At 38.4% G+C, this 22,044-nt stretch overlaps 1 protein-coding gene across 3 annotated transcripts in view; it reads right to left on the reverse strand.

The window, feature by feature from the left end:
* The window catches only part of SYNE2 (spectrin repeat containing nuclear envelope protein 2), a 320,326-nt gene that overhangs the window by 109,811 nt on the left and 188,471 nt on the right, over positions 1-22,044 (reverse strand). For all 3 annotated transcript variants that reach the window (XM_061156908.1, XM_061156910.1, XM_061156909.1), the window contains exons 54-61: positions 20,231-20,386; positions 17,566-17,706; positions 15,198-15,380; positions 13,936-14,073; positions 6,624-6,809; positions 4,841-4,963; positions 3,488-3,670; positions 1,033-1,164 (exon numbers count right to left, since the gene is read on the reverse strand). In XM_061156908.1, the coding sequence (XP_061012891.1) occupies positions 1,033-1,164; positions 3,488-3,670; positions 4,841-4,963; positions 6,624-6,809; positions 13,936-14,073; positions 15,198-15,380; positions 17,566-17,706; positions 20,231-20,386 (1,242 nt within the window). The remainder of the gene's footprint in view (positions 1-1,032; positions 1,165-3,487; positions 3,671-4,840; positions 4,964-6,623; positions 6,810-13,935; positions 14,074-15,197; positions 15,381-17,565; positions 17,707-20,230; positions 20,387-22,044) is intronic.

The following is a 22,044-nucleotide window of genomic DNA, read 5'->3' on the forward strand; positions in this document are numbered from 1 at the left end:
GTCAGAGTTTAGTGTCATTTCAAAGGATGTCCAAAATTATTCAAAAGCATTTAAAAAATATTTCTCTTCCATGTGTGTGTCTTTGAGAGGTTGGATCATCTTTATATGCTTCACACAAAACTATATACCTCAAAAGACTGAATGCAGAACCAGGTGAGAATCTAGCTGTCTCCTAGAAAGCCAGATCCTCATGAGATCTGCAAAAATGCAAAACAATGTCACTCTTCTCACTGTATTTTTTTTCCTGTAAAATATAATTTCCATTAATATTTAATGGGTTTACTATCAGTATTTAAAAATAACAGATATATTTACATTTCTGAACTTTAATATACACAAAAGCTCTTTGGAGTTCTCGAATTTTTTAATGTAAAGGGAAATTTGACACTTTCATAATATTGAATCACTAACACATTGAGTCTGCTTTATTGAGTCCACCACTTAATAGCTTGTGTCATCTTAGACTTCCCTGCACTTCACTTTAGACATTAAAGAATTTGCCCTATGACTTACAGAAAGAAAGTGGTGCAATCTGGTTTTGAATACCACAGCAACTGCTTGCCTGCACCAACCTGATGGCAATAGAGTTAACATGCAAACTATTGTAACTGGGCCCGTAGGACATTGTTAATTGTGGCATATGGTGAGACTGCTTAGTATAGGAAACTCTTTATTACAACAGCATTCAGTCTTTCCCTCTAAAGCCCAGCCTGCATGACCCCTATGTCAGAACGCTAGTTGGGAAGTCAGGTTGTCCAAACACCGTGTGTTACATCACCTTCTTTGGTATCAGCCAAAATGCACCAAGTTGAGGCTAAAGACACTTGAAGAGACTTCCATTATGATAATTATATAATAACCTATTTAATGAAATAGGCATAGAAAGTAATCATATACATAAAATACCTTCAATTGAAAGAGAGAAGTAGGAAATACACCGTATCATCAAAAAGGTTTCTAGATACCAACAGCTTAGAAAGTGAATGAACTGCTGGACAAATGAATGAGACAAATGAAATGAAAGAAACATACCTGTACTTGCGACAGGTTGGCAGCTTGGTCTGTTGACATATGTTCATGGGAGAATTCAGCTGGATAATTATTTAAGATCTGCTTCAATTTTTCTATTTCTTCATTGCATTCATTTGTCTGTTTTATGACTATCTATAAAATAAACCCCCCAAGAAGAATCTGTTACAATCCAACGACTAGACCAATGTGTTCCTTTCGATGTCTATCCCTGTTCCAAACTCCAACTAATTCTATCAAACACATAACTACACAGTTTTTAATAGGGAATGGTAGTCTCAACATAGAGAACAACATGTGCAAAGCTGGCACCTGACCGACTTGCTCTACTAGATGCCAGAGCACCTTGGGCAGTGCTGGGAGTCGAATTAGACATACATTTGCTCTTAAGTTTTCCCAGTCTAATGGGCTTATTCTGGGAAGCACTTTATAGCATGTAAACAAAGTGGCTAAGTTTTATGAAATTACTGATAGTCACATAAGACATTTAATACATATTCCTTGTCACATTTCTACACAGAGGTGACAATCCTAACTGAGAATGGAAAGGGCGAGTGATTTGAGAAATGATAGATTTTCCTGGTACAGACACATCCTCACCTGCTACTCCTGGGGATCTGTGATGTATGTTTTATGGTAAGAGGTTGAGGCTTCAGAGTTTGAAGAATAAGGCAGACCAGAACAATATCTGGAATCTGGTGTTAAGAGCTTGAACCTACCAGTGTGCTAAATGATACAGTCAAAGTGTGATGAAAGTCAAAGAAATGGACCTCAAAAGAAAATCTGCATGTTTCCTTGGTATGCTTCACAATGAAGCTAAATGCCTTTTGAAACGACAAAGTTTCTGGTCAACACAGAATTCCTCCTTATATTTTCTTTAATATTTAACTATAATTTTAGCCACAGGCTGAAAATGAATAACTATGCTCACTGCACACACCTGTTCCCCAGCCCTCAGTAATGAGCTACATCCCATTACTCCCCCCAAAAGTAATTTGTCTTATTTTCTACAATGAGAGCACTTACAATATCTAACAAGAAATTAAAAGAAATGCACCATTTTCTATGATTTTCATTACTATCAGCTTACTTAGCTTTGAAATACCTGAGATGATATCTGATTTCCACTAACACAATAAGACGGAAAATTTTAACAGCACAGCTTGATACCTAACTTGGTACAAAACCTAATTTCCTCTTCTATTTCCCCCCTTTCATCTTGTGAAGGAGTCATTTTAAAGCATAGTCAGGACTGTTATTTTCTTTTTCTAACCAAGAGACCAGTAAAACACAAAAAGATGAAAAATAGATCAAACTTTCTATCATTGCTTTTTGTTTTCTCTTTATATTATTAAAAAAAAAAAATAGTACATTGAGTGCCAGATCTTTTTCCTCCCTGTGGGTGTTAGGAAATAACGTCAGCAGATCAGTAGCTAGGCCAGAGAGACTGTGAGCTAAGACTCAAGCCAGAGATACAATATCCTCAAATTTTAGGAGAACAGAGTGACCACCAAATGTGAATGAAACTGAAGAGGGAGCAAGAGACAGCAGTTTTCTTCCTATAACCAGGGGATGAGTGGGAAGGAGGAAAAATAACTTTTTCTCCTACTCTGACCCCCTAATCAAGAACAGTAGGCAGAATGTGGGAGTCTACCAAGAGGGTTGAAAAGTCTGTGGCTCTTTCAAGAACTTTCTTTTCCTATAGGAGTGGTTGTTGATTTAGGAACACAAACCAAAGTAAAATGCAATTTCTATCTATTCTTCGGCTTGAGACCAATCAAAATGTAAGAATAAAAAGAAAGCCCTCAGGGAGAGGCTAGAAGATGCCATCAGTTAGAAAGAAGAGACTCTAATATGAAGAATAATACTAGGAGGCTAGAAACCCAAATTTTTGTCTTATTCATACATAAATTAATCCTAACAAATGTTAACTCTGGTATTTTATCAAACCACCTAACCTTTGGACACTAGTCTCCTAATGTGTAAAAATAAAATGGCAAAGTGCCTACTTGACCTGCATCATGTTGGTAATAAAATGAAATGATTAAAAGGAAAGCAACTGAGATGTATAAAGAGATTATTGTTGGGTCTCTCGGCCTCATGTCACTGCAAATGAACTATGCAGGTCGAATCTTTTCCCATAGCATTTTAGCCATGTAGATCTTCAATTATTAAAGAATGGAATGAAACAGACCATAACTATGCTTCAATGTCTTCAACTAGAACAAAGGTAAGAGCTAAGAAAAAATCATGTTAGCTCCATTTGAGCAATAAAATACTCTCTTATATCAGTGCTGGCTCCTAGATAATAATACTGGAAGAGACCAAAAACAATCAACACAGGCAGTGTCTTACTGTCATGGGAATTTGATCTATCCAACCTTTAAAACTGAAAACAAAACCAGCTTTTGCTGAACATTTTCATCCAACGGGCTGGCTGTCATCACAAGCCACTCACCTTTAACAACTCATTTTGTTCCTGAGTCATGTTTTCCAACAGTTTTATATCTTGTAAAAGCCGATTTGTCCGCTGAAACACAGGCAGAGGCTTCATTCCTGTCTGGGGTAACCTCAGTTCCACTTGGTAAGACACGATTTCAGCAATGGTTTTCTTCATGGGACGTATATTTTCCAGTATCACCTTAGATAAACATGGTACACAAGTGGGGGACAAAAAGGCTACTCTTAAATCGATTAAAATACAGTTTTGAAACAGTTTCTTAGCTCAGGTGGAAAAGAACTAATATTACTTGTGATCTGGTAGTTAGGGGGTCTCAGGAAAGAATGCCTGGGGCAAAAGTACCCTCCAGCACAACATGATGCATTTGGACAGCCTTTGCTTCTCTCTCCCCTCCCACCTCTATCTGTAGAACCATTGTTTTGTTTTCTGTGTTGTCTCCAGGCAGTGAGCCATGCAAGCTAGGTACTGCCCCCTTACTAACTGTCACAGCAACTGCACCCAGCACAGGGCTTCCCACTCACAGACCCTCAAAAAATGCTTACTGCACTGCAGGGATAACTATCCTGTCAAATTTCTTAAGTCTCAAAAGTATACTTCTATTTCACTTTAATGATATCCTGTACATAGAAATCTGGATTTACATAGTGAATAAATTACAAGAGAGTATTCACTTTACTAAGCATTTCATATACATCATTTCGTCTAATCTTCATAACTGTCCTAGGAGGCAGAGATCAAAACAGGTAAGGAAACTGGGTTCACAGAAGTTAGAAGGCCCACATGGGGGGGCACCGCCAAGAGGCAGGGTTGGGATTAGAACCCAGGGCTGCTTGAGCCCAGAGTCCACACTCTTAACTGATAGGCTGAGGGGGAACCAACATCTGTCTGCTGTTCAGTATGTCCCAGCTTCTGTGCTAGGGGCTCTGCACATGTTATAATTGTCCAACATGATCACTGCATTACCACTGCATAGACACGAAAGCAAATCCAAGAAATATTAACCAACTGTGTTCAGGCACACAGGCAGAGCAGCTGAGGCTGGAACCCAGTTCTCCTGACTCAGAGGCACACGCTCCTAGACTATTAAATACTTAGGACTGACTTGAAGGAAAAACTGCCAAACCTTGAAGTTTTAGGAAGAAATTAATTGAAAAAATAACTTATAGGAAAATGATCTTTGTACAGAGACCACTATGAATAGGATTTAAAACATGATATTTATAGTCATTCCCACTTGATCTTGCTCTTACTTTAGCAAGACTAAACACTTTTAATCACATATTATTACATATTTTAAAATAAGCATAATAAGTATTAAGAGAAAAGATTTTTAAATGGATCCATGCTTACTTCTCCATGCTTAAGATGTTCTTCAGGTGAAAAATCAAATATTTCTTTGGATAACAGGATAGCTTTGATTTTTGAAACTCTCTTCTCCATTGATTTTACTTCTGTTTCAATGGCAACCACATCCTAGAATTTCAGAAACAAAATAATGCACTCATGCAGTATATTATATGTTAATCATCTTTATAAAACACAATCTATTGCCATTTCTTTTCACGTTTAACCAAAACATGTTTGCCACTTGTATATCTTAAAAAACTAACCAAGTGCTTCACAGATAATGCAGATTGTTTTCAATAAAAACGCTGTTCTGTTAGTAATGGCATATAACACTACAGAGCACTGCATATAGTTGCTGGGTTAAAGAAACTCAAGAGGCCAATATTTAATTATTTATGCCATGAGAACAAAAGCAGAATGCATCTGAACCAATTTTAAGTAAATTGTCAATTATGTGCAAACTCTTTAGATTTATCTTTGGAATGCGCTCAAACACTTGAATATTAAGTGGGTCTGATGTTGAAAAAAAATTCTTACTACTCTAAGTAGAATGATACAGTCACCCTTGGGAAACACACACACAAGCAGCTAGAAAATTGACAGATTTTCTTGCCAATTCCCTAACAAACTGTTGTCATGTGCAGCATCATTAAATTACCTTATAATCTACTCAGGTTAACTTAAACAATAGATCATTTGTCCAGTGGCTCTTCTCCCGTCAATGTCAACCTCTAGAACATGGCCAAAACATTAAAGTAAAAATGCTGCAATTTTTGCTATCAAACCCACATATTTAGGAATATGTGCTATAAAACCTACATTTTAAAGTCCTCTCACACTGTAAGAGAGCCTTCAGATCTTTAGAGCTTAAAGCAAATAAACCGCAGCAAAAATAAGGTACGCCTAATAATGAAGGAAATAGAAAAAACTACATAGAAATCGACAAAGGGTTTCAAATTATAGCAATTTAGAGCCATTCAATACAGGACAAACATAACTCTACAAGCAAATGAAGCAGTAATTATAGTAATTTATAGTGATATCTTCATATTATGAGAAGTTCAATCATACTGAAATTATTTTCTGCAAGTATTTAAGAAAGTATATAAAAGTATATAATGCATTTTATGGTAATTTCCGTGAAATTTAAGAAAGTATATAAAAGTACATAATGCATTTTATGGTAATTTCCGTGAAAAGTTGTAGATGCATTTAACAATTTTGGAATAAGAGTATTTAACAAGTATGATTCTCTGAAGTTACTTAAGTGTACTGCAGGGAATGTAACTGAGACGTAAAAGGTAGATTATTAAGACTAACTGCATCTGCCTTTGCTGTGTGACGCCATGCTTAGATAAATGCTCACAAGTTTCAAGCTAAAATAAATAAAATTATTTAAAAGTCCAGTGGCTCATATACAGCATCCCCTCAATAAATATTTGCTATAGGTCATGGAAGTCTTGGGAAGTTGTCTAATTCCTTCTGCTAATCTGTGCTTTAAAATCAATAATATCTCCTCTCTGACAAAGAGAAGACACTGAGCATATTTGACCAAGGCTCCTCCCTTTTAAAAGACCACTTCTGAACTGAGAATGGGGATATGGTTTTTTATTGTAGTTGTACTACAGGGCACAAAGTAAAGTATCATTCAAAAAATAACATAAATAAAAAAAATATATATTAGATCAATGTGTCTTTGTAGGAACTGATTGGCAGCATAACTCTAATTTACTAAACGAAATATAAACTTAAAATAAGAAGTTACATCTTTATAGTGCCAACTCACATCAGCCATTCGCTGAATCTGTGGAAGACTTTCTATGATTCTTTGTTGTAAAGCTGCTATTTGATGACTTAACTCTTGTATGGACTGTGCTAAATCATCTGTCTCAAAAATTGCTGACAAGTCTTCGAGATCCGTGAAAACTGAATGTAAAAGAGCGTGCTTCTGTTCTGAATCTTCCAAAGCCATCTAGATAATGGAAAACATGAAAAATGAGAGAGAAACATCAAGATACTGGAACAAGGTAATCAAAATTTAAAATAGAGAAAATTCTGTAACTAGGTATGGTGATGGATGTCAACTAGACTTAATGTGAGTGATGATTTTGCAATACACACAAATATTCAATCATTCTATTGGACACCTGAAACTAATAAATGTTTTATGTGAATTATGTGATGTGTGGATCACAATAAACTGTGGAAAATTCTGAAAGAGATGGGAATACCAGACCACCTGACCTGCCTCTTGAGAAACCTGTATGCAGGTCAGCAAGCAACAGTTAGAACTGGACATGGAACAACAGACTGGTTCCAAATAGGAAAAGGAGTACGTCAAGGCTGTATATTGTCACCCTGCTTATTTAACTTCTATGCAGAGTACATCATGAGAAACGCTGGGCTGGATGAAGCACAAGCTGGAATCAAGATTGCTGGGAGAAATATCAATAACCTCAGATATGCAGATGACACCACCCTTATGGCAGAAAGTGAAGAGGAACTAAAGAGCCTCTTGCTGAAAGTGAAAGAGGAGAGTGAAAAAGTTGGCTTAAAGCTCAACATTCAGAAAACTAAGATCACAGCATCTGGTCCCATCACTTCATGGGAAACAGATGGGGAGACAGTGGAAACAGTGGCAGACTTTATTTTTCTGGGCTCCAAAATCCCTGCAGATGGTGATTGCAGCCATGAAATTAAAAGACACTTACTCCTTGGAAGGAAAGTGATGACCAACCTAGATAGCATATTAAAAAGCAGAGACATTACTTTGCCAACAAAGGTCCATCTGGTCAAGGCTATGGTTTTTCCAGTGGTCATGTATGGATGTGAGAGTTGGACTGTGAAGAAAGCCGAGTGCTGAAAAATTGATGCTTTTGAACTATGGTGTTGGAGAGGACTCTTGAGAGTCCCTTGGACAGCAAGGAGATCCAACCAGTCCATCCTAAAGGAGATCAGTCCTGGGTGTTCATTGGAAGGACTGATGCTGAAGCTGAAACTCCAGTACTTTGGCCACCTCATGCGAAGAGTTGATTCACTGGAAAAGACCCTGATGCTGGGAGGGATTGGGGGCAGGAGGAGAAGGGGATGACAGAGGATGAGATGGCTAGATGGCATCACTGACTCAATGGGCATGAGTTTGAGTAAACTCCAGGAGTTTGTGATGGACAGGGAGGCCTGGAGTGCTGCGATTCATGGGGTCACGAAGAGTCGGACATGACTGAGCGACTGAACTGAACTGACCTTAATTAAAAGAGTTAAATCAGAGAAAATCTGAATTTGTCTCAACATTTCAAACTCCTGTTCATTTCTACTTTCGTGATGAAACACTGGAAAAGACCTTGATGCTGGGAAAGATTGAGGGCGGGAGGAGAAGAGGGTGACAGAGGATGAGATAGTTGGATGGCATCACTGACTCAATGGACATGTGCTTAAGCAAACTCCAGGAGATAGTGAAGGACAGGGAAGCCTAGCAGGGTACAGTTCATGGTGTCACAGAGTCGGACACAGCTGAGTGACTGAACAACAACAGTGGAACACTGAACATTCTTCTCAGTGGCAGTAGTGACTATAGACTGTCTACCCCATTTCGGTGGGCTTGCAGCAGCTATCTTATAGCACGTAGCCCTGCTCTTCCACCATCATTAACAGAATCAGAAACACCTGACCTGTAAGTCCACCCCTCTATAAATTTGGAATTAGGGCCAAGAAAGCCATTCAGTTGGCTGATTTGTAGTTTTGGGAACATGGGCTTGGGAGAAATACATAAATGAAGTGGGGATGAGAAATAAGAGGGAGTCCTGTGGCTTGCCAGTCCGTCTCCCTCCTTGGCCAGACCACATGGAGTCACTGACTTCTGTGAGACAACCCTATAGCTTGAGGTGACTTGAATAACTTGATACCAAAGAGTTCTAGCTGATAAAACCAAATAAAAGTGGAAAACATTCATTTTCAAAGTCTTTCAGATATTCTTCCTTAGAATTTTTCTTTTTTTCCTTTTAATAATTATAATCATTAACTTTCAAACTTAAGATATCAAAATATCTCAGCCACCTGTTGGAAATGTTCAACCCAATGATGTGGCCTTCAGATAATTTCATAAAAAATAACTGACATGAGAAAAACCATGCAACTAGAAATCTAGTCATAAGTCTAAAATTAATCAGGTTACTGACTTCATTCAAAATCCCAGCAGAAGAAAACTTTAAGGAAAACAAAACTAAAACCAATGCTTTTTCTAATAATACTATTTGCAATAGCATCAAAAAATACATAGGTATAAATTTAACAATGTACATTAAAAGAGAAATTAAAGAAGACCAGAATAAATAGAGAAACATCATATTCTTAGATAGAAACAGTAAATATGGCTAAGATGTAACTTCTCACCAAACTGATCTAGATTTAATTCAATCCCACTCAAAATTCCAACAGACCTTTGCATAGATATTGACAAGCTGATTCTAAAACTTATATAACTTGCATGGAAATGCAAAACACTCAGATTAGCCAAAACAAATTTGAAAAAGAAGGACTAAGTTGAAGAGTTTATGCTCCCTGATTTCAAGACTTACTATAAAGCTGTAGTAATCAAAATTGTATCATATTGGTAAAAGAATAGACACATAGATCAATAGAATAAGACAGTCCAGAAACAGACTCACATATATGAGAGGTCATTGATTTTCAACAAAGCACTGAAGTAATTCAAGGGTGAGTCCTTTCAAAATGTGGTGCTAGAACAATTGGCAATCCCCAGAGAAAAAAAGTGAAACTTAATTTTCACTTCATAACATACTAAGAGTTAAATCTATAAAATTTTTGGAAGAAAAGATACAAGGAAATCCTAGTGACCTTGGGTTAGAAGATTTCTTAGGTACAACACAAAAGAATAATACATAAAAGAAAAAATATTTATAAATTAGACCCCATCAAAATAATAACATTTGATCTCTGAAATATAATATTGAGAGAACGAAAAGACAAGCCACAAACTGGGAAAAAATATTTGTAAATTACATTCCTAATAAAGGACTGAATTTTAGAATACTGTATAAATCACTCTTACAATTCAATAATAAAAAGACAGACAACCGAATTTAAAATTGGGCAAAAAAGAAAAACTGAACAGACTTCACAAAGGAAGTGTACAAATGACAAGTAAGTATACAAATAAATGCTCAAATAAATTAATCATCACTCATTAAAGAAATGCCATTTAAATCAGAATGAGATACCACTACATGTCTCTAGAGTAAAATGTAAAAGATAGCATCAAGTGCTGACAAAAATACAGGATAATTAATTAGAACTCACATTATTAGTGGGAATGAAAAATGGTACAGCCATTTTGGAAAATAATTTGGCAGTTTCTGAGCTAGCTAAAGACTGTAAGAGCCAGCAATCTGTGAAAACACAGGTCCACACAAAGATTTGTAAATCAATGCTTTCAGTAGCTTTGCTCACAGGGATTCCCTGGTGGTTCAAGTGGTAAAGAATCTGCCTGCAATGCAGGAGACCTGGGTTTGATCCCTGGATTGGGAAGATCCCCTGGAGAAGGGAATGGCTAACCACTCCAGTGTTCTTGTTTGGAAAATCCCCATGGACAGAGGAGCCTGGCGGGCTACAGTTCACAGGGTCACAAAGAGCTGGACACAACTGAGCAATTCACACAGACACATGCAATCCCCACCTCCTGGAACTCATGTCCTTATAATCAATTCCCTTGAATGTAGGCTGAGCTTAGTGATACAATTCTAATAAGATATGGTGGAAATGATGAGCTGTCACTTCCAAGAATAGATTGTAAGAGACCGTTTCTGTCTTGGGAGCTCTTCGATATGTTTTAGATTGTTCATGGTGAAGGAGGCCAGCTGCCACGCCATGAGGCAGTCTTGCAGAGAGGTTCATCTGTCTGCAAATGGAAGTGGATCTTCTGAGGCCTGCCAACAACCACATGAATGCTCTTGGAAGTGCATCCTCTCTCTTCCTTCACCCACACTGAGCCTTCAAATGAGACCACACCCTTGGCTGACACCTTGACTGCGTTCTCTTAAGAGACCTTGAGCCAGATGGGGAATACATGTAAATCCATGGCTGATTCATGTCAATGTATGGCAAAAACCACTACAATATTGTAAAGTAATTAGCCTCCAACTAATAAAAATAAATGGAAAAAAAAAAAAAAGAGACCTTGAGCCAGAAGCACTCAGGTAAAGCCATGCCTGAATTTCTGACCCACATGAACTGTGAGATATGAAATGTTTCTTGTTTTAAGCGGCTAACTTTAGGAGTAATGAGTTATACAGCAGGATATATACGTAGCCCCAAACTTGAAACGTCCAACTCTCCTACTCAGGGCTCTCATCCAATCTTTTCCAAATCCTACTTTTGCCGCAGGCTACTAAGGGAAGTACAGGGCTTCCCTGGTGGCTCAGTGGTAAAGAATCCACTTGCTATTGCAGGAGATTCAGGTTCAATCCCTGGGTTGCAAAGACCTCCTAGAGAAGGATATGGCAACCCACTCCAGTATTCTTGCTTGGGAAATACCATGGACAGAGGAGCCTGGCCAACTACAGTCCATGGGGTTGCAAGAGTTGGACGTGACTTAGTGACTAAATAACAACAACATTCTAAAGTAGGATAACTATTTTCAAAACAGAAACTAAGTGAAGTATTCACATGTAACTAGTTGTTTATGACTTATCTCCCATTTGGGGATCTGCTAGGTCACATTCTGTGGATATCAGCCTGCATGTCCCCTTGTCCCTACTTCTCCACCAAATAACCCAAATTCTACTCAGTTCCAGCTCCTAAACAAAGGCCAGCAGAGAAGGGTTTCCTGAACAGTTTGAGACACTCCCACACTTCTACACTGTGTCAGAAGAAGGCATTAATAGTTCAGCTGTTTTTGTGTGAGTTCATTCTTGTACAGTTTAAAACCAAAAACTCCTAAGAAGCATTTGAGAAAAAACAATTATCGTTCCTCTCTTCTCCCTTTGCAAAATTCTTGAAATGAATAAAAATACAGGTGATTTAGAACAAAAAGATGAAGGACTTCCCCAGCGGTCCAGTGAGCTTCCAGGGTAGAGGACATGGGTTCATTCCTTGGTTGGGGAACTAAGATCCCACATGCCACTCACAGTGCAGCCAAAAATAAATAAATAAATAAATGATTTGAAATAAAATAAAAAGATGGCATGCTTTGGATATGTGGAACATCAACCCAAGAGGTGGGGGGCAGCAATTACAGGCAAGGGTAAAAAGAAACAAGTAGGTAAAAATGCAATATCTTTACAACTGTTACCATAGGGGAAAAAGTGTGCCAACAAATCTCAAACACCCGGAGGTATGAAGTCAGCTGTTACTCAGGGACACACTGCGCTACTTAAGAGATATAAAAAAGGAGCTAGATCAGCTTTGAGGTCTGATTACTCTAAAAGCTGTTATAGGATAAACCTTCTCCTAAGAGATTCTTTCCCATGGCTGAATAATATGAGAAAAGGGAAATATCCCTTCACAATAAAGTTTAAGCCAACACTTGGCATCCAGAAGATTTCTAGCAGTCATGGCCCTGAGTAGGAAAAGACTTTTATTTTATTTATTTTCTTAAATTTATTTTTCTATTGTAGTGGTTTTTGTCATACATTGACATGAATCAGCCATGGATTTACATGTATTCCCCATCCCGATCCCCCCTCCCACCTCCCTCTCCACCCGATTCCTCTGGGTCTTCCCGGGGCACCAGGCCTGAGCACTTGTCTCATGCATCCAGCCTGGGCTGGTGATCTGTTTCACCCTAGATAATATACATGTTTCATTGCTGTTCTCTCAAAACATCCCACCCTCGCCTTCTCCCACAGAGTCCAAAATTCTGTTGGAAAAGACTTTTATTTGTTTTGTCTTTGTAGGCTAGAATGGAAACACAGGGCATCTGCGGAGCACCAGGAAGGAGACATGAAATTTGGAATCATGGTGTGCTAGTACTGGAAGGAACGACAGATTAGTTTTCTAATGCTATATTAACTAATTATCACAAACTTAGCAGCTTAAAATAAAATAAAATTATTGTCTCATAGTTTCCATGGCTTATGAGTCCAGGCTCAAGGTCCTCAGCTCAGGATGCCACAAGGCTGCAATCAAGGTGCCAGCAGAGTGTGAGTTTCTTTGCCAGGTTCATTCTGGTTGTTGGTAGAATTTAGCTGTAGGACTGAGATTCTAGTTTTCTTGTGAGATGTTGACTTTTGGAGGCTACCCAAGGGTCTTGGCCTCGGGGTCTTTTCAGAGTATGCTATGCTATGCATGCGTGCTCAGTTGTGTCCAACTCTGCAACTCCATGGACTGTAGCCCACAAGTCTCCTCTGTTCATGGAATTTTTCAAGCAAGAATACTGGGGCAGGTTGCCATTTCCTCCTTCAGGGGATCTTCCTGACCCAGGGATTAAACACTTGTCTCTTAAGTCTCCTGCATTGGCAGATGGGTTCTTTACCACTAGCGCCACCTGGGAAGACCTCTCATAGTATGACAGCTTACTTATTCAATCTAGCAGGAGGATCTTACTCTAGTCTGTTACCAGGGAGTTTTAAAATCATATATCCATGACCAGTCATGTATTCATGGGAGTGACTATCCCATATACTTATCTACATACTGTAACGTAATCAACAGAGTGACTCTTCCATCACATACTCATACTCCTGCCCACACTCAAGAGAGGGAGATTAAATAGGTCATGTACACCAGGGAACAGGACTATTGGGAGCCATCTTGGAATTCTACAATCAAAACCATCACCACCGTTCAATGCCACATTCTTACTTCATAAATGGGGAAAACCATGGCCCATGGAGGACACAGCAAATTATTCAAAAAATCACGACATGCTTATGAGTACAGAAAGAACTACTAGATCCTGGTCTCCAAAATCCCTGTCTGGAGCCTGCCACTCTCCCAAACTTCCTTCTGCCATTTGGCAAGCTTCAGGATAAGGTTGTTTTTTTTATGAAAGAAGCAGGGAGGAAAGCATCATGATAGTCAGCTAAGTCACTAATCACTATACAGATTCTACGACCCCCAGGAGACAGTGAAAGAACACTCACCTGAAGGGCACTAGCATGGTGACTCAGTGCCTTTGAAGAGTCATAGTCTGCAGGATCAGCCAGCAAACGACTTGTGTTTTCTATCCAAGCCTCAGTACTCTTCAAAAGATCATGATATTCTTCCATCTTAACTGTGGCCTGGGAAAGAGAGGCAGAACCAAACTCAGTCTGATGCCTCCTCCTTGAGTCAAATGATTCTTGAATAAAGAATTGGTTGCTGTGAGTCAGTGGTGTCAGGCCTCACAGGGCTCCACGCCCCACTGCTGGGCCACTTGCCCACCCACTCCAGCTTTCAATTCTTCAATCTATAAACTGAATCCTGGCCACAAGTGAGAAGGATTGAAGAAGTTCTATCCCAACACTACAGGCCTCAGCAAGGGTTCCAAGTTAGCTTTGCAACTGGTCTGGTTCCCATTTTATGCTCCATTCTGAAAAGTGGGTTTCCACTTTGCTTTCCTGTACAGGGCCTTGTCCTGCAGCATCCCAGTCCTTCTGAGAGTACGTTCCTGCCTCCACGTGCACAACTCACCCACCATGACACTTACTTGGAGGGAAGGCGGGGGTGTCTTGTTCCCAAATGACGTTCTCTTTCTGGTTCTCTCCAGAGACACCTGAGATTGCCTGCCTCTCTTACCTTTTGAGAAGTTCAGTTCTCACCCAGAATCCTTGTGTGCACTGGCTTATTTTTAGAGCTTTTTTTTTTTTTTTTGATGTGGACCAATTTTAAAGTCCTTATTGAATTTGTTACAATATTGCTTCTGTTTTATATTTTGGTTCCTGGTCACAAGGTATGTGGGATCTTTGCTCCCTGAGCAGGGATTGAACCCACACCCCTTGCACTAGAAGGCAAAGTCTTGACCACTGGACTGCCTGGGAAATCCTATGTGGTCTGACTTTTGGATTCTTGCTTATTATCTCACAATTTCCATGGCTCATGAGTGGAGGTGTGGCTTAGGTGGGTCCTCAGCTCAGGACGCCACAAGACTGCAATCAAAGTCCCATCTTGAGCTTAGATTTCTCTTTCAAGTTCATTCTCATTGTTGGTAGAATTTAGTTGTAGGACTGAGATACCAGTTTTGCCAGCTGTGAAATCTGTCCCCTCAATGACCACTTGAACCCACAGTATGGCTCTAGCCTCAGGTCCTAAAACTGGAAATTCAAGGGAAACCTTCAGCTGCCTCTGAACACATATTTCTGTTTTAAACCCATCTCACTACTACCATTGGCTCTGTGTAAGCTATCATGTGTTGTTACAGCCATACCTTGTTTAGCTGTGAGGTTCTAGATTCTGCCCTCTGTGATACTTGCTGATACTGCTGGAAAGGGATCATCAATTTATCCATCCATTCTTGAGCTTGTCCTGGGTCCTGTTCAACAATGTCCTGAACTTCAGAATCCAGCTCATTTAGCTTGGAATGCCAGAGATCAAGCTCATCCCACATTTTCTGGGAAGAAAAGCATAATTCAGTTCAGATGAAGACTATGTTAATTTCGAAGTTTTCACACAGTGTCTGTACTTGTAAACGCTACCCAAACAACATGACAGAGATAACACTGCAGTCAAAGGTTTTCACTTATACCCAGCAACAGCATGTGACATGAACTGGAAAACACTTTTCTGAAGTCTCTTAACTCTGCTGCTGCTGCTGCTAAGTCACTTCAGTCGTGTCCGACCCCATGTGACCCCATAGATGGCAGCCCACCAGGTTCCTCTGTCCCCGGGATTCTCCAGGCAAGAACACTGGAGTGGGTTGCCATTTCCTTCTCCAATGCATGCATGCATGCTAGGTCGCCTCAGTCATGTCCGACTCTGTGCAACCCTATGGACAACAGCTCACTAGGCCCCTCCATCCACAGGATTCTCCAGGCAAGAATACTGGAGTGGGCTGCCATTTCCTTCTCCAGCTCTTAACTCTAACTGTATTCATTTCAGTACAAATTAGCTGTAAGGGGGCATAAAGTCCTGGGCATTTTCAGAGATGAATGATACCAAACAAGGTCAACATAACCCTAACCTAATCTTTCCAGAGTGATGAGGTAACATTATATTTAAAAGGGCTTGGGTAAATACCTATCTTAGACCAGGATATATATGTACTTAATCTAGAAGACAATTCTTATAAATGTTAAAAAAAAATGATAAAAAGAAAATATCTGCTCTGACTCAGAGTAATGCAGAGGCAGGAAACTCTAGCCACATGTATTAGTAGCAACTGCTTTTGGTTCAAGAAACCAATAGACTGGATTCAAATGCGGACTTGTCTGGGGTGAGGAAATTTCAAAGGCAACATTCAATTATCACGTAATACCTGTGTAAGAACGTAATTTCTAGAAATGGAAAAATCTGGTTAAGTTGCTTATTAAGAGCAAAGGATTTTGTCCAATGGCGAGCCATATTCTGACCTATTTTTATTTTTAATTTAATTTTTTATCCTTTGACATCACATTTATTTGGTTTAGAGGGAGCTACAAAGCAAAGGCAGGTATGGTTGTTTGTGAGCAAATCTTGTTTACCTTGTTTTAAAAGAATATACACTCTAATGTCTTCTTATAAGAAAGAAGAACACATACAAGTACAATTATTTCTTTCAATATTTATAGTTATTTGCTTCTTTTTACCAAAAGAAACACAATAAGGTTAAATTAGAAACCAAAGGAGAGGCTTAACCGCAGGGAGTGAATAGACGGAAGGGGAGTGATAAGAAGTGAGACTTCTCTGAGGATAACTTTTTAAAAAATTGAGGTAGAACTGATAACATTTAATGCGTTTTAGGTGTACAACACAATGGTTCACTATTTCCATCTACTGCAAAATGATTGCCACAATAAGTCTAATTAAAATCCATAATCCTGGGTTTTGGAACCAAAAAAAAAAAAAAAAAAAATCCATCATTATACATAGTTACAAAAAATTTTTCCCCCTGTGATAAGGACTTTTAAGATGGATTCTCTTAACTATTTTTAATATTTATTTGGCTGTGCTGGGTCTTAGTTGTGGCATGCAGGATCTTTAGTTGCTTAGTTGCAACATGTGAACTTTTAGTTGCAGCATGTGGGATCTAGCCCCCTGACCAGGGATTGAACCCAGGCCCCTGCATTGGGGGCACCAGACAACTGGAAGTCTCTCTTAGCCCTATTTTTAGAAGTTTCCACTCATAGTAGAATATTTCCTTAAAATGTAAAATAGAATGTTTTCCACACTCAGGAGTTTACTTAGAAGTGAAGAGGCAGAATATTATGTTTATATACCATTCTAAAACCTAAGACATTTTGCATGGGAAATAAATTTGAAATTTTTATTTTTTTGTTTTCCTTTGGCAGTCTAAAGACAAGCTGTTAATACTATTCATATCCTATTGAAATATTTTTATTTGTCAGTTTTCCCAAGATAGGATCCTTACTTTTCTTCCCTTGTGAAAAGGCTGGTTCACAATCACAAGCTCTCAGCAGTAATGGGTCTATTCCCACCATGGAAGAAACATCACAGTTCTTAAATGCAACCTTCTCCATCAAGGCTTTGCAGGTGACACTGTCAGTGAGGAGGCCCCTTAAATCTGGGATAGGATCCCTGTGATGATGACTGAACAGGGAATATACCAAATGCTACAGGAAGTTAAAGGAGGAAGTTACCTTTTGAATTTCTTGAGCTGTCTCAATGTTTTTGCTTTTCTGCTGTAGCATCTTTTTGACATTACAGAGCCCATTATTAATTTCATCTATTTTTCTACTCATTGTATATGATGGTGAGCTTCTCAGGACTTCGTTGCTAATCTGTTACAAGTGAGAAAGACACAATGGAGATGTTTTCCACACTCTATTAGGAGGTTCAAAAATACTAAAAGGGGCAGTCACATTAGTTTGAAATTTTACTTGTATGCATTTCTTAAGGTCTGGGAAAAATTCCAAACCATACTGACTACTGCCAAAATGAGAGGGTAGATTAGTGGACTAGGAAATGGCAGCTGGGCTGATCTGAACTTTTAAAGCCAACCTAAAAAAAAGAAACCTAACCAACAACATTTTGCTCAGTGTAATCCACAGTATGTATGACAGCTGTGTACTGTACTGGGCAAAACTACTGAGAGGACTGTTAGAAATAAACTCCAAGGGAGCAAATGATAGGAAAGATTCCTAGGAGAAAAATTATTTATCATACAGTCTCTCCGTTTTATGAAAGAACCCTCTGCACTGATCTGTTTTCAATAAAAGCAAACATTCTTAATCTCATGTAAAAAATGTAATCCTCAACTTAATATTCATTTGGGTGAAAAAACCTTCTAAAGTTAGCTGTTTCTTGCAGCAAAAAAGCTTAGTTTTTCTATGTGAATGTTTCCAGTATATGTCTTCCTAGCAATTAGAAATCTAGCTGCTAAACAGTGTAATTTTTTTTAATTGGAATGATTTACCTAAGAAAATAACTTGTGCTCAGAAAGATAACAAATGTTGAATGTATCATTTTTCAAATGCCTGATACTTTGTGTTCTTGGTTTTTTTTTTCCCCCTTAAATTATGTTGATAAAGCTTTCTTGAAGCAGCCACTGAATAACCAATAGTGAAGTGAAAATTGCTCAGTTGTGACCCCATGGACTGTAGCCCATCAGGCTCCCTCAGTCCATGGGGATTCTCCAGGCAAGAATACTGGAGTGGGTAGCCGTTCCCTTCTCCAGGGGATCTTCCTAACCCAGGGATCGAACCCAGGTCTCCTGCATTGCGGGCAGATTCATTACCATCCCTTCTCCAGTGGACCTTCCCGATCCAGGAATTGAACCGGATAATACTTAATACTTTTGTATAATCCTTTTAACTCACTTTTTAAAACCACTATATTTGTACAACCATTGAGGCTGAACCTTCCAGTGCAGATACTATACAGATACAGAAGTTGAAACTCGGCTAAATGACTTGCTTAAAGTCACACATCAAGGTAGCAGGTGAACTCATCACAAGCCTGAGCCATCAGACACCAAGGCCTTATGCTCTTTTCTCAACATCAGGTTGCTATAGTTTCTATAATAAGTGATAATTTATATAATGATTTTATCCCACAGACCACACCACAGTCAAGATTTGTAGAAAAAAATTAATCCTGTATTAGCTTTTTATTGCTATATAACAAATTACCACAAAATGAAGCTTTCTGATATTTTAAGTAGTTATTCTCCAGGCAGAAATGCTTATCATTTTCATACACTAGGAGATCATGAATTAGGTGAAGTATGCAGCCATCTGAATCACACAGAATGGTACTGTGTCTACTGTGTGGGTCCTACAAACATACCATGCAATAAAAATAAGTTTACAGACATACACAGATATAAAAATTACAGATGAAACTTTCAGCCCTAAATTTAAAAGGTAAATTTTGATGATTAACTCACTCTATTAAGGATTTTCAAATGAAGTAGTCAGGAAAACCAATTTAGTTTCTCTCAAAAACATTTAATATTTTCTAACAATACATGATTCTTGGGGAACTTCCTCACAATAGAATATCTCCTGAGTCAAATAAACAAGATTTATTATAATATTTATTAGGAGTTTACATGTTTTCTATGTGGGTTAGATTTTCCAAAGAAATCTGCCATAAGTTTGAAATCTGTTTTTTTGTGTGTGCAATTAATATCTACCTTATTTATTGAATTATAGGTATTTTAGGCTTCAAAAGGCAATATAAAAATCTTTCTGTGTTCTTCTGGACTAAACTGAACGCTGCTCTGTTTGATTGGGGCAGCCTTTAAATAACACAATAAAATTGTCTTGTTAATCTCCTATGTCTCCAAGTACTAGGAAACATTTCCTATTCTTTCTTTCAACCTGGACTTTCAGGTATAAAAGATTTGTCTGCGAATGCTGTGGGAGAATTATGTTACCATCATCATCAGAAAGACACTGTGTGTTAAGTGCTATTCCTAGTGAGTTATGAAATGTGTATTCTTATTGCCCTTGGTTGCAATTTCAAAATGTTAAAGGCAAAGTATTATCAATGTCCAAAATTTTACAGTGACTTTCCAGAAAAAGGAAAGGCAAGTAAAAGACAGTATATAACTCTATTTTTAAATGCAAAAGAAGAAAAACTAAGTATCTTGACAACTAAAAATAAATAGACTAATTCCGTTACCTGTGTCACTTATTTAGAGCAGTACTGAATACACAAAAAATTATCACTCAACTAAACTCTATAAAAACAGACATAGGTGGAATCAGGACAAATGAAAATGTGATATTAAATGATATTTTCTTCTTTATATTCATTCCCCTCCATAAATAATAACACAAATACAAACATTATTATTACCTTCTCATCTACGTCTGCTAAAGCTTTTCTGCATTCTTCCACCTGGGATTCAATCTCTGCAGGGACTATGGTGTACATTTCAGAATACTTGATTCGCAGTTTTTCCATAATATTCTCAAAAGTTAGCTTCCCTTTCTTGAGAATGCTTTGAAGCTCCTAAAAAAATCAAGAGAGTTTCAAATGCTCCCAGGACTGAGAAAGTTTAACTTTAAAAATGAAAGCCGCTTTCCAGCACATCCTTATGATTTAAATGAGCAAACTTTGCATGACAAAACCTCACTATTGATACAAGCTGATTAAGCCTGAGAGATCTTCAGTTTGGTTAGATGATGCTTTCTAAATTGTAAAGAATTAAACTTGATATCTCTTCATAGTGTCAAACCATTGTCCTGAAAAGACATTACAACATCTACTGCCTCTAAAGTACCTCTAGGATTTAAGTATATCTCAGTAGCAGTCTTGATCTAAAAAGCTGCTAGTAGCAAAAAGTTTCAAAGATTTTTTTTTTTATTAACTTGTTGCCATTTCTGCTTCTTCCTACATTAACATCACAATGATTCAAGGCCACTAAAAGCCCTGTGTTTGAAGCAGAAGTGTCTGCTTTCATGTAATTATACAGCCCGGTGGAGCTCAACCTCTTTCAAAAGGGAGGGTTCCAGTTCCCTGTAAAGAATGTGAGTTTTTAGGAGATAAAAGAAACCTGAACAAATAGTCTCTTGGTTGTGGCCTAGAAACAGAATCTGATCTGCGTTCTCCTGCACTAATTATAAAGGAGAAACTCATTTGTTTGGGAAAGTTTCCCAAAGATAAAGTGGAAAAATACTTCTTGACTTTCCTGTGGCTTTTGGGGGTTTCTTTCGTTTTTACAGTAGCTGTTTAGTAGCATTATTTGTGTCAATGGATTGGGCCACCACACTGAAGAATGATTACAATTTTGAATGACTCTACGATGTCACTGCTTTCCTTTTCTTAACCCTCAGCAGAGAACAAATCTACACAGGAAAAGTTAGAGAACACGACCATTCTGACAAATGTGGGGTTTCAGATACAGTGTGCTCCTGGTTTATCTAGACCTCGCCGGGAGTATGGGTCTTCATTCAGAGCTACCCCAAGATGGCTTCCCCATGAAGAATGCTTCTGTGACACAGAGTAAGCTTCCTTTTCCATTGACAACCAAAAGCTCTGCAACTTTTGAACAAATCTCCATCCATTTTGCCTGTTACCACTGAATGGAATGAAAAGAGATGGTTTTGAAAATGACCCTTAGCCTAGTCGCTAAGCTCTGTCCGACTCTTTCACAACCCCATTGACTGCAGCCCACCAGGCTCCTCTGCCCATGGGATTCTCCAGGCAAGAATCCTGGAGTGGGTTGCCATTTCCTTCTCCAGGGAACCTTCTTGACCCAGAGAGAGAGAACCTAGCCTCCTCCATTGGCAGGTGGATTCTTTGCACTGCACCACCTGGGAGGCATTTAAATATAGATAGTGTGATATAATAAATATATTTAGAGTTTTTAAAAACTAATTTTTATTGGAGTATAGTTGTTTTACAATGTTGTATAGGTTTCTATTATATAGCAAAATAAATCAGCCATACATATCCATATATCCTCTCCCTTTTGGACTTCCTTCCTATTCAGGTCACGACAGTGTGTTAAGCAGAGTTCCCTGCGCTATACAGTATATTCTCATTAGTTATTTTATATAGAGTATCAATCACAATCTCCCAATTTCTCCTAAATATATTTAGTCTTCATCCCTAGTTCCTGGCACAGCTTCTAAAACCTTTGGAATTTCCTGGATTGGGGTGAGTGT

Source organism: Dama dama, chromosome 12 (assembly GCF_033118175.1).
Source record: "Dama dama isolate Ldn47 chromosome 12, ASM3311817v1, whole genome shotgun sequence".
NCBI lineage: Eukaryota > Metazoa > Chordata > Mammalia > Artiodactyla > Cervidae > Dama > Dama dama.